The sequence below is a fragment of the Arvicanthis niloticus genome, chromosome 5 (assembly GCF_011762505.2).
Source record: "Arvicanthis niloticus isolate mArvNil1 chromosome 5, mArvNil1.pat.X, whole genome shotgun sequence".
Lineage (NCBI taxonomy): Eukaryota > Metazoa > Chordata > Mammalia > Rodentia > Muridae > Arvicanthis > Arvicanthis niloticus.
The window spans coordinates 24,225,978-24,238,191 of NC_047662.1; the positions used below are offsets into that span (position 1 = coordinate 24,225,978).

Here is a 12,214-nt window from a genome sequence, read left to right on the forward strand (position 1 = left end):
AGCCATGTAGGAAAACTCTTGTCTCAAAAAAACCCAAAAAAACTAGGCTAGGAGGATGGTTCAGGCGGTAAAGACACTTGCTGTGCAGATATGCGGGCCTGAGTTCAAAACCCCAGAGTCCACATAAAAAGCTATGGTTACTTGTGTGTATGAATACAGTGCTGTGGCAGATGAAACAGGGTTCACTGGGGCTTGCAGACTGCCTGGCTAGCTTCAAGTCAGTGAGAGATCCCGTGTCAAGGGTGGAAGATGGAGTGTCCCCATGCGTACCAATATACAAGCATACCTATACACCATAGACACAAATAAACGTTAAGTAAAATTAAAAGCAATGGCAGTGTCCCAGATGAACTAACCAAGCAACCAAATCTCCTACATAGACTGAAAGTACTAGTGACAGAGTGAGTAACAAATCACAAAGAAGTGACATGCAGGTTCCCAGATGTCCCACAAGTGGAATGCTGAGATGGGATGAGAGTTCTTTGTGTGGCCTGACATTGCGACTTTTTGGCCATGGCCTGGATTGATTTCTTTCTTTCTTTCTTTCTTTCTTTCTTTCTTTCTTTCTTTCTTTGTGTTTCTGGGAATGAACTTAGGTTTCATGCTACCTGCTAGGCCACCTCTGCCATTGACCTCCGTATCCAACCCCATTCATCGTTCCTTACTTGTATGTGTTAGGTATGTGTTCATATGTGTGTGCACAGGTATACATGCATGTGTGGGATGTGTGGAGGCCAGAGGTGGATGTTCAGTGTCTTCCTTGATCACTCTTCACCTTACCTTTTGTGGTCGTTTGTTTGAGGCTGGGTCTTACTGTGTATCTTTGGCTATTATGGGACTGACCTCAAACTCAGAGATCCACCTCCTCTGCCTTTGGAGTGCTGTGGTTAAAGGTGCACATCACCATGACTGGCCCTTTACCTTTTGAAATAGTCACCCGCTAAGCCTAGAGCTCATGAATTTGGCTAGGTGGTCTGTTCTGAAGCTGACCAACTTGGGATCTGTCTATCTCTGCCCTTCCCATTGTGGCTGCAGACCTGTGCCACTGCACCTGGGTTTGTATTGATCTGAACTCATGCTTATATAGTAGCCTACCTGTGACTGAGCCATATCCCCAGCCCCTCCTCCTTTAATACCGATGTCTTTCTAATTGTTGTTTCTTTCTGAAAGGACTTTGAATTAGCTTTAGCAGAAGAGAAATGGAGGAGCCGTAGACTATTAAGGATGAATTCAGGAAGGCCTGAGACCATGGAAAACTTGCCTGCACTGTATACTATTTTTCAAGGAGAGGTATGTTTTACACTTCGAAACTTCCCTTTTAGAGAGTGTTAAGAATATATTGAGGGAGGAAAGCATCTGGGGTTATTCCATTTGAAACTGCCTTTAATGGGAAGGCCTCTGGGACCTCTGGTTCATCAGACCTTCTCTAAGCTACAGACTTCTGTGTTCTCAACACCTCAAAACATCTCTACCTTAGATTTTAAACTTTTTTCTATTTTTCACAAAATGGGTCTCTTTACCAGTCTTTTTTCATTTTAGCAGATAGAATTGTTATCTATTTGGTGCCAGAGTTAGAAATCTGGTCATGGTACTTGATTTCATCCTTTGATTCTGTTGATCTTTCCTTTCTGCCTCTTTCACGAGTCCTTATTCATACCTCCAGTCTACATGCTGATTTCATGCCTTTGCTACCCCGTAGTCCAAGCTCTGCATCTCTTGCTTGGCTCTGACTGGAATCGCCTGCTTCTATTGCAGCTCCTCTCCAATCTGCTCTTGACTCTACACCCAGAATATCATTCCCAAACAGGTTATGGCCAGGAAGGTGGCTCAGTTGGTAGAGTGCTATCCCAGCATGCAAGAAGCCCTTAGGTTCCATCCCCAGCACCACAGAAAACAGAGTGTACTATGAACCTGTAATCCTAGCACATCAGAGGTGGAGAAAGGATTAGGAGTTGAGCCTAGGCTGTCAGGCTTGGTGGCAAGCTCTGTGCCTGCTAAGCCACTTGACAGCCTTGTTTTTGTTTAATTTTGAGGCTGGGCCTCACTCTGTAGCTAGTCTGGTCCCAAACTTACTTTGTAGTCAAGCCTTGCCTCAGGTAACAGCAGTACTCCTGTATCAGCCTCCACATGTTGGGAATTGCATGCATGAACTACTACACCTGGCCTAAGGTATGTTTTTATGGGTTATCATTAAGAAGGGTGGTCTGAGAGGAGATAGAACTTCACAGCTTTTCAAAAAAATTTATTTAGGTAGGGTCTCACTTTGTAGTCCTGGCTGGCCTAGAACTCACCATTTAGTCCAAATTGACTTCAAACTCACAGAGATTCACCCAGCTCTGTCTCCTGGGTGCTAGGATTAAAGGCATATGTCATCAGCACATCCAGCCTTTCATTTTTTTCTTTGTGTTTGAGACAGGATTTCTCCGAGGTAACCAAGGTTGATCTCTATCTTCCTTAGGACTTTGGTTGCTTTGATAAAACACCAAAACCAAAAGCAACTTGGGGAGGAAAGGGTTTATTTTACTTCCACTTCCACATCACAGTCCATAAAAAGGTCAAGGTAGGAGCCTGGAAATAGGAACTGAAGCAGAGGCCGGGAAAGAAGGCTGCTTTTGGCTTGTTCCCCTGGGCTTGCTTAACCTGCTTTCTTATACAACTCAGGTCCACCTGGCCAGGCGTGTCATCGCCCACCGTGGGATGGGCACTCCACATCAATCATTAATTAAGAAAATGCCCTCACAGGCCAGTCTGGTGAGGGCATTTTCTCAGTTGAAGTTCTTTCTTCCCAGATGACTCTAGCTTGGGCCATGTTGACAACAGAAGTCTAGAAGTCTCTGTGTAGTCCAGGCCAGCTTGGAACTTGTGATTCCCTTCCTATAGCTACCTCCAGAGTGCTGAAGAACTTCATAGTCCTGATGCTTTTTCAGCTGCACATGCTGTAAGGTTCTCCAGACACACTGGTGCATGCTGGGAAGTGCATGCTTCCGAGTGTGCTCTCTGTAACTTGACAAGTGCAGGTAAGGGGAATCCTATCTGTTTAGGCTAGCCTGGGCTACAGAATGACAGCATGTCTTAAACAAACCAATTAAAAGAAAAATATGCACCTTTAGTCCCTGGGAAGCAGAGGCAGATGGATCTGTGAGTTTGAGTTCAGCCTGGTCTACAGAGTGAATTCATCAGCTAATATCTATTTACATAGAGGACCAGTTTACATTAAGATTGAAAACAGTGGCCAGGTGTTCATCCCAGCATTTGGGAAGTAGAGGCAGCCCAATCTCTTGAGTGAAAGGTCAGCCTGGTGTACATAGTAAGTTTTAGGCCAACCAGAGCTACACAGTAAGCCCCCATCTAAAAACAAACTTGAAAACAAACAAACAAAAAAAGATTAAACTTCTGAAGTGTAACCAAGGTGCAAGAACACATGAGACACACACACACACTCACACACAGAGTGTTATGAATTTCTCCATAAAAGTAACTTCTTTTAGTGGGTAGGAAGGCTCTTCTCAGAGTCTCAGTAATCACCCAGTGGTTAACGAATGACCAGGCTATGTTCTAAATCTTCCAAGTCTGCTGTCTCCAAAATCTAGCTGGGATTGATTGCAGGATCTCACTGAAATGTATGAAGGAACTGGAAGCCACATGAGAGAATGTTTTAAGTGAGTGGCGGTGGAGAGGGATGCTAGGCCAGGGAGTCCGAATGTGCTGCGGCGCTGACCAGTGGAGAGGGATGCTAGGCCAGGGAGTCCGAATGTGCTGCGGCGCTGACCACAGTGGCAGTTCTACTTTACTACCGCTTGGAAGCATTTATCTCCGAAATTCATATTCTTTTAAAAACAGCTTAGGCATTTTTTTTTCTTTTTGAGACAGGATTTCTTTGTGTAGACTAGACTGTTCTAGAGCTAGCTCTGTAGACCAGGCTGGCCTACAGAGAGGTTGGATTCTCTTGCCTCTGTCTTTTAGGGCTCACACTAAAGGTGTGTGCCACCACCTCCCAGTAGGCATCTGTTTTTTAAAAGTTGTTTTTATTTCATACTCTCTGGCTTGGTACCTGGCATACATAGCTGCTGTATAAATAATGGGATACACCTGTCCCTCGGGCTGTTAGTGTGAGTTGTCCTTGATGAAACTGGTCCAACTGGAATTCTAGGATTCATCTCTTAACGGGCTTAGCCGGGATGGCAGCAGTGTGCAGTGACTGAGCAGATGAGAAGCCAGTATCCATTTTTCTCTCATCCTCTGAGATCTTGCTGCCAGAGTCTATTAAACATGGCAGGGGTGTAAGGATAGCAGTGGGAGATAAGGCTTGTCTTAGATTCGCCACAGACAAAGGAAATGCCGGGGGCAATCAGTGTTGGTAGAGTTACCATTGGAGACAAAGAATGCTCCGTGCCTGGATGTGCTACTCGCTAGCGCTGAACCAGGAGTTCTGAGCCTTGGGTTCATCATTTACATTATGAGGAGAGCAAGTTTCAGGGCCAGTGCAGGCTCTCATCTAAAGAAGGAAAGTCATTTTACCTAAGGCTGGAGTTTCTATAGCGATAATGACTGACTTTCCCCCCACCTGCTCTCCTGAGTCATTTGAGTAATTATTCTTGGGACCCCAGGAAGACTGTGCCAGTCTGCGGCAGGTGCCATCCTGCTAATTTCCACTCTGACGGCATCCTAGGAGACACAGAGGTGGAGACACCTGGTGCTGGAAGGAGGCAGGAGTACCTTTTCTCACCGAAGACTTGAACGCTTCTCTTCTGAAGCACATTAACCTTTCCCTTTGGGAGAGTCAAAATTAAGATCTGTTATTACCTCTAAAGACGATAATGTGGCCCTGGAGCCTCAGGATTGAGAAGTTATTTTGTCTTAATTTACGGCAGCAAAGTGGTTTGGGCCCTAACTTCCAGATGCTGTTGTTAAGTTTTTTTCAGATAATTGTGATCCATAATAATGCCAGTGTGAAACTGCTCAACCTGTCTTTCAGAATCCTACAGCAATGTCAAAGTGCTTTAGCCGAGGTAGAATGAAGACATTTGCTTTTATTTTTATTAAAAATGGGAAGACTTGGGGCTGAAAAGATGGCCCAGTGGTTAATAGTATTTACTGCTCTTACAGAGGACACAGTTTCTTTAGTCGGTACCCACATGGTAGCACATAACCATCTATAACTCCACTTCCAGGTCATCCAGTGTCCTTTCTGACCTTTCTGGGCAACAGTTGTGTGTATAGTACACATACATACATTCAGGCAAACACTAATTCATAAAAACAAAACAAAACAAAACAAAAAAAAAACCCAAAAAACAAAAAACTTTTTTTTTTTTTTTTTAAAAAAGGGAAATAGTTTTTCATCTGGGACCATTCTCACACAGAACAAATTACTTTGTGAGCTTGGGTAAGTGCTTGACATCTCTGGCCTTCACTCATTTTGTTCAAAAAGATGAGAGGGCTGGACCAGCTAATGTTCTTGTTTTTCAGACAGAATCCTACACTGTCATTAAACATGCACTCATGGCAATCTTCCTGCCTCCCCCACCCCTCATGCTGGACCATGCAGGTGTGCAACTCTGTGCCTGGCTAGACCAGCTCATTTCTAACATCTTGTCTAACACCTTTTCTTTTCTTACCTTTAAAAAAATATTTATCCTTATTTTATGTGTATGGGTGCTTCCGTTTGCATGTGTGCCTATGTACCACAGGCTTGCAGTGCCACTGGAGGCCTGAAGAGGGCGCTGAGTCTCCAGGAACTGGAGGTACAGATGGCTGTGAGCCACTGTGTGGGTGCTGGGAACTGAACCTGAGCACTCTGTAAGAACAACTGTTTGTTTGTCTGTTTGTTTGTTTGTTGAGACAAGGTTTCTCTGTGTAGCCCTGGCTGTCCTGGAACTCACTCTGTAGACCAGTCTGGCCTCAAACTCAGAAATCTGCCTGCCTCTGCCTCCCAAGTGCTGGGATTAAAGGCGTGCACCACCACTGCCCAGCAAGAACAACTGCTCTTAACCACTAAGCCATCTCTGCAGATCCTTTCAATCTTTCTTAAAGCCCTTCTGGCTTCACCTTGTGAGCTTTTAATTGTACTGGTTTGGGTTTGGTTTTGTTATTGTTGTTGCTTTGTTTGAAACTGTTTTATCCTTACTTTCCCATAGCGTATTCCTCTGTATATCCCAAGAGAATAGAATTTTAGGGTTATAACCCTTTCTTTACAGTGGCTCTGGAAAGAATCCAGTTTCACTTCATGGTCTGCCTTGCCTACACAGTGAATTGGAGGCCAGCTTGCATTACCTGCGATCCTCTGTCAAAAACAATAAAGAGGAGAGATTGATTCTCAGTTGTGCAACATTGATTTTTTATTTTGTCTTTATAGGTTGCTATGGTGACAGACTATGGAGCTTTTATCAAAATCCCAGGCTGTCGGAAGCAAGGTGGGAGCCCTTAAGGGGGAATCAGCACTTCCATCACACTCATTCTGTGGCCCCCACCTCCTCGCTCTAGGACCTACATTTTTCAGATAGTTGCTTGTTTATTTTACTCTGTTCTCAGTGCAGCAATAGGGATAAAGAGTTTTATGTGCATCTGTATGTGCCTGTGCACTGTGTATGTGCCTTGATCTTAGGCTTGCCGGCCTCTGTTAACTGAGCATTAGATTGATGTTTGTTTTCCTGGAGAAGCATTGTAGTAGCATGTGGTGACTCAAGCTTGTAGAGGAAGGAGGGATGCTGCAAGGTCAAGAGCAGCCAAAGACTACACGGTGAGATTCTGTCTCAAAAAGTTAAAACCACCACAAAGGAGCTCTGGACATGGCTCTGAGAACATGAGGAACTGAGCTCAGTCCCCAGCATCCACATAAATAGCCAGGCCTGGCGTCCAGTGTAACCCCAGCATCGGAGGGCAGAGACAGTAGATCCCCAGAGCTCACTGGCCAGCTAACCTAGCCTAAGCTGCAGCCATCTTGTTCAGTGAGAGGCACTGACTCAGGGCACGACAGCAGAGGGTTTTAGAGGGAGATGCCCGATGTCCTGCTGTGGCTCCTGCATGCACGTGTGCTCCTCACACACACCTGGAAACACAGAAGTAGGTTGCTCTCGGAGACTATAGGATAAGGAAAAGAAATTGAGTCTGGCCTTGAACAGTGGAGTGTTCTATGAACAGCACGAGAGAGAATAAGGCAGGGACTTGGAGCTGGTAAGGACCACGTGGTTAAAAGAAGGAATTTCAGGATCTGTGAGGCAAAGCTGCATGCCATAGCTTATGCCTTTAGTTCCAGCTCTCTGGGGTCCCTGAAGGGAGTATCATGCTTGAATGTGAGCCCAGCTGGGGCTGTGAAACCCTGCCACAGAAACCAAAACAGGTTCAGTGGGTAAAGGCACCTGCCACCAAGTCAGAGGACCTGAGTTTCAAGTGCTGACACCACGTGGTGGAAGGGCAGAATTGACTTCTTGCAAGTTCTCAGACCCCACATGGAATGTGTCCCTGACTTGCATATAAAATTAGTAAAAACATAATAAAAGTAAACCAGTAAAAACTAAAAGTTGGGCATGGTAGCATACACTTTTAATCTTAGCATTCAGGAAACACAGGCAGGGGCATCTCAATGAGTTCCTTGCCCTTCAAAGGGCGTATAACGAAAGACCCTGTCTCAAAAAAAATCAAATACACCATAAAAAAACAAACATGAAACAAGGCAGATCTCAGTTTACCGACATGGGAAGATATCTAAAAAAAAAAAAAATAATAAGAATTTAGACCTAGTCATAGAACATTCATGTGGCATGCCCTCCCTTACCCTTTTTATTAGAGTATGTACCATGTCTCTGTTTTAAATGACTGTCTGTACAGAGGCTATTGAGCAAACTCCTCCGAGTGGCCCCCTGTGGTTAGTTGGCTCGCTGAGAGAAGAATGTACAGAGGAGAGGGATTTTTCACTTTTTGGAGTCTTTCTTAGTTTTTTTCTGTCAGAAAGCTGTGCAGATCTGTGGCACATGAAGCGTGTGTGAGCCTTGGAGGCAGCTGCACCTCATCCTTCCATTAAGTGGCTTGCACACTGGCAGGCAGCAGTCTGTAATTAAGTTCTGGGTTTTATGTTGGCTAGGGCTTGGGGAGGTGGAGCTCACCCCATCCTCAGGACTCACACCTCTTCCTGCCTAAAGACAGATTTTCTTGTTAGTGTATTTGCCATGGCTGCTGGTGCCAATTTTGTGTGGGCATTTATGTGACACTTTGGGAACAGTGTGGAGATGAAAAGCCTGCTACCTTTCAGCAGTCAGTTGTCACCTCACTCGTGGCTGTTCCCTGTCAGATAATGCCTGTGATAGTGGCTGACAGCTTACAAGTGGATCTGTCAGGCTGACAGCTGTGCCAGACTCAGGGGGAGCTCAGGAAGCCAAATAATTAGGTAGAATCTATGAGCTCTGATCCTAGCATCCTGTGTAGGTGTGGTGGATGACGGGGTAGTTGACTTCCCTGCAGTGTCTAGCTTCTCTCTAAAGGGGGATATCATTGGGTCCTGCCTTGGAGGTTCTGAGCGATGAATAAATTGTGGTTTGATCAGAATGTAACATCTTTCATTCAGGGAGGTGCTAATTTGAATTTTTTTCTCAGAGTCTGTTTGCAGAATCCTTTAACCTTTATCAAGTTATCAATCCTTTAATCCTTTAGTCTTTATCAAGTTAAAGACTTCTACCTGGTATTCAGATCAAAAGTAGTCTATATATATATATAGAGAGAGACTATATATATACATATATATATGTCTATATGACTATATATATATATATTTGTTTGTTTTGTGTATGCAAATGGGGCTTGGGAACATGGCATAACATTTGTGTGGAGGTCAGAGTATAACTTGGAGGTACTCTCCTTTTACTGTGTGGGTTCTGGGTTTGAATTCAGGTAGTCCGGCTTGGTGGCCAGCGCCTTACCCACTGAACCCTCTCCCTGGCCATAACCTCTTCTCTATAGTGTTGCTCAACAGAACTGTATGTGCTGGTGGTAACCTTATAGATTTGTTCTCATTAGTTGTGTCACACAAACCAGTTTTTCATTTTTTTTTAGACACCAACAAGATGCCTAACAACTTTCAATTCAATTCTGACATGTCAACTATGGATTAACGATCAGGTCCTATAGGTAAAGTAGTAGTTCAGTCCCACAAGATTGCCTCACCTCAGGTGCCCCTAAAGATGACCCGCCAGTCTAACTTGGAGGTCTCCATGACCCCTACTTAAGTTTGGTAATTAGAGTAGATTAGGTATTGTATACACCTGTAATTCCAGCACATGGAAAACAAAGGCAGGGAGGCCAGAAAGCAGCCCAGCCTTGTCTACATAATGAATTGGAGGCCAGCCTGGGCTACATGAAACTACGAATGAGCAGGGCATGGCAAGGCACACCTGGAATTCCGGCACTCAGGAGGCAGAGGCAGCCAGATACCTGAGTTCAAGGTCAGCCTGATCTACATAGTGAGTTCCAGACCAGCCAAGGCTATACTGTAATACTATCTCAAACAAAACCACCAAAGTAACAGTTGACAGAACTCAGGAAGCATGTATTCCCCCTTGCTGGTTTTTAAGTACAGTTCAGGAGTAAACAAACAATGGAAGTGACACAGGACAGGTGAGTGGAGTGGTTGAAGGTGTCCATGTACTCTGTTCTGTCTAGCACTGCATACTCCATGCCATCACGTGAGCTACATGGATACGTGCAGGGACTGTTCTAAAGGCCACTCGCTCCCCACTCCTGCATTCCTGGCTGTGGGAGCTGGAAGGATTGGACTGAGTGTTCCAGTCCTCTCATTGCTGGATTCTACCTGTGACCACCCCTGGCAAAGACTATCTATCACCTTATTGGCATGAACTCGGGTATGATCAAAGGGGGCTTCTTAAAACTAGTAAAACATTGTCCTATTATTCTGATAATCATGCCTAATGGATTCTTTGCTGGAAACAAGGACAAAAAGCCAAAACCATACACACACACACACACTCTCTCTCTCTCTCTCATTCGTGTATTAAGGTTTTATTATTGTTAGCATTCCTGGGTGTCATGGTGCACATGTGGAGGTCAGAGGACAGTTTTCCAGACTCAGTTCTCTCTATCCACATTAGTGGTGCTGCCTCTTATTTCTTGCCTGGCTGCATACTCTAGGCTGGATAGCCTGTACACTTCCGGGTAACTCCCCCGTGGGAGTGCTGAAATTACAGATGTGAGCCACCGCATTTGGCTTTTTGTGTGGTTGCAGGGATTGAACTGGGGTCCTCAAGTTTGCAGTCAGCTAGCTGCTGAGCCAGCTTGCTGCCATTTTCGATTTTTGAGACAAGATCCCACACTGTATCCTGGACGAGCACTCACAGTATAACCCTCCTGCATTAGGCTTCATGGTGATGAGACTGGGTAAGTGACATTCTACCCAGCCAAATGTATCTTTATGTTTTACATGTCTGCAGTCCAGATACTGTAGCTTACAATTTTTGTTTTAGCCATTAAATGTAAAATAGCTATGCTGCTTGTGGCTGTGGTAGTGACAGTGGAGCCCTATCCGACTATACACGGAACAAATTAAAACAGTGTGTAAGGAAGGTAACAGAGACTGCCCTGAGTTCACCTAAGCTGTTGAGATGGCTCAGGGCCTAGTACAATGTCTGAGATATACGGGACAGTCAGTGAGTCTTGTTGCAGAAACACACGAATTCAAGTTGTAGCTCAGCCATTTACTAGTTTCTTGACTTGAGAAAATCACTTGGTTTTTGAGTCTTTAGTTTCCTCTTCTGTGAAATGGGGATGATTTGCATATTTTAGACTCTGGCTGTTTGATTGACAGAACTGTCTTTCATCTATCCTCAGATCCATTTTTGCCTGCAATATTGAGTTAGTAAATGTTTGACTGTATCTCTAATCCCAGCAGATAAAGGCATGGAAGCACTAAGTTCTCTGCCAGTATTACTGTCACATGCCATTTACTGGAGACGACTTGATGGAACAGGCTAGAGAGGGAATATACCCCAGAGGTAAGGCAGAGTGTCCCTTTGCCAAGCTTTGGCTGTACTGGTCCTCTTGTCAATTGGCAAGTTTATCTTCTTGTTCTCTTACCAGTGGGAGCTGTGTGAGAGATTAGTGTTGAGCCTGAAACAATGGGGAGACATTCTATATTCTAGGCAGTGGTAGTAAGCGCTTTCTCTCTCTCTCTCTCTCTCTCTCTCTCTCTCTCTCTCTCTCTCTCTCTCTCTCTCTCTCGTGTCAGGGTTGTGTTATTTTCTCCTTGTGCTGACAGGCATTCAGTTGGGACTCACTCTGTTAAGTGTCATGTTGGTTTATTGAACATGATGATGGATTTGATATGCCCTTTGGGCATTTGTGGCTTCACATCAGGAATCCAAGCCCAGAAGCTGAGAGTAAAGTTCAGTGAACAGTGCTTGCCTCGGGATTCAGTCTTGGAGGGAAAGTTAGAACACAAGCTGCTGGGCACACACCTTTAGTCCCAGCACTTGGGAGGCAGAGGCAGGTGGTTCTGAGTTTGAGACCAGCCTGGTCTACAGAGTGAGTTCCAGGACAGCCAGGGCTACACAGAGAAACCCTGTCTCAAATAACCAAACAAGAAGAAAGAAAGGCCGCATGCTTGGTGAGAGGAGTACATACTGTTTAGTTGCTGGCGTTTCCTTGTGGTTCCAGTAAGTAGACCGTTCATTTAGAGAGGAAATACACTGTTCTGTTGGGTCTCCTTGGCACATTAATTTCCTTTACATTATACGTTAATGATAGAGGAGTGGAAGGAGTTTCAATTGTCAGAGGACTATTGCAGTCAAAATGCCCAACTGTGAGGTTCCCTTTCCTTCAGGGCATCTGAATTTCCTCTTGAGACTTTACAGTTAGGCCGGACTGCTCATTACATCATCATGGTTGATGGATTAAAAACCCTGGATGCATGAGTTATACTGAGTTTGGAGATTATATGTACTAATTAAAAACATAGCTTATATATATCTACATGTTTACATAGTAAGCATTTTGTAGAAGAAATGTCAATCTATAAAATCATCTTAGATGTAAGAAACCCATTAGCCACAGATAAAGAAAACAGTAGCTTCTAATAGAAGCCTCAAACAGAAGGGATAAACACATTGACTTTCAGATATATACAAACACTCATGTGTGTGCAGGCAAGTTATTAGGGAGGGAGAGACTCTTCAGCAGCTAGATGAGGTAGTCTTGTCCACAAGTATACTTA

The 12,214-nt window shown here is 44.5% G+C and overlaps 1 protein-coding gene across 6 annotated transcripts in view; it reads left to right on the top strand.

Moving 5' to 3' along the window:
* The window catches only part of Zcchc17 (zinc finger CCHC-type containing 17), a 39,714-nt gene that overhangs the window by 4,606 nt on the left and 22,894 nt on the right, over positions 1-12,214 (top strand). For 2 of the 6 annotated variants that reach the window (XM_034502721.2, XM_076934122.1), the window contains exons 2-3: positions 1,171-1,290; positions 6,356-6,413. The exons of 1 other annotated variant lie outside the window; for it this stretch is intronic. In XM_034502721.2, the coding sequence (XP_034358612.1) occupies positions 1,225-1,290; positions 6,356-6,413 (124 nt within the window). In that variant the 5' untranslated portion in view covers positions 1,171-1,224. Of the gene's footprint in view, positions 1-1,170; positions 1,291-6,355; positions 6,414-10,231; positions 10,384-12,214 lie in introns of those variants that run through there. 3 more of the 6 variants (XM_034502722.2, XM_034502723.2, XM_076934123.1) reach the window with 3 other exon arrangements.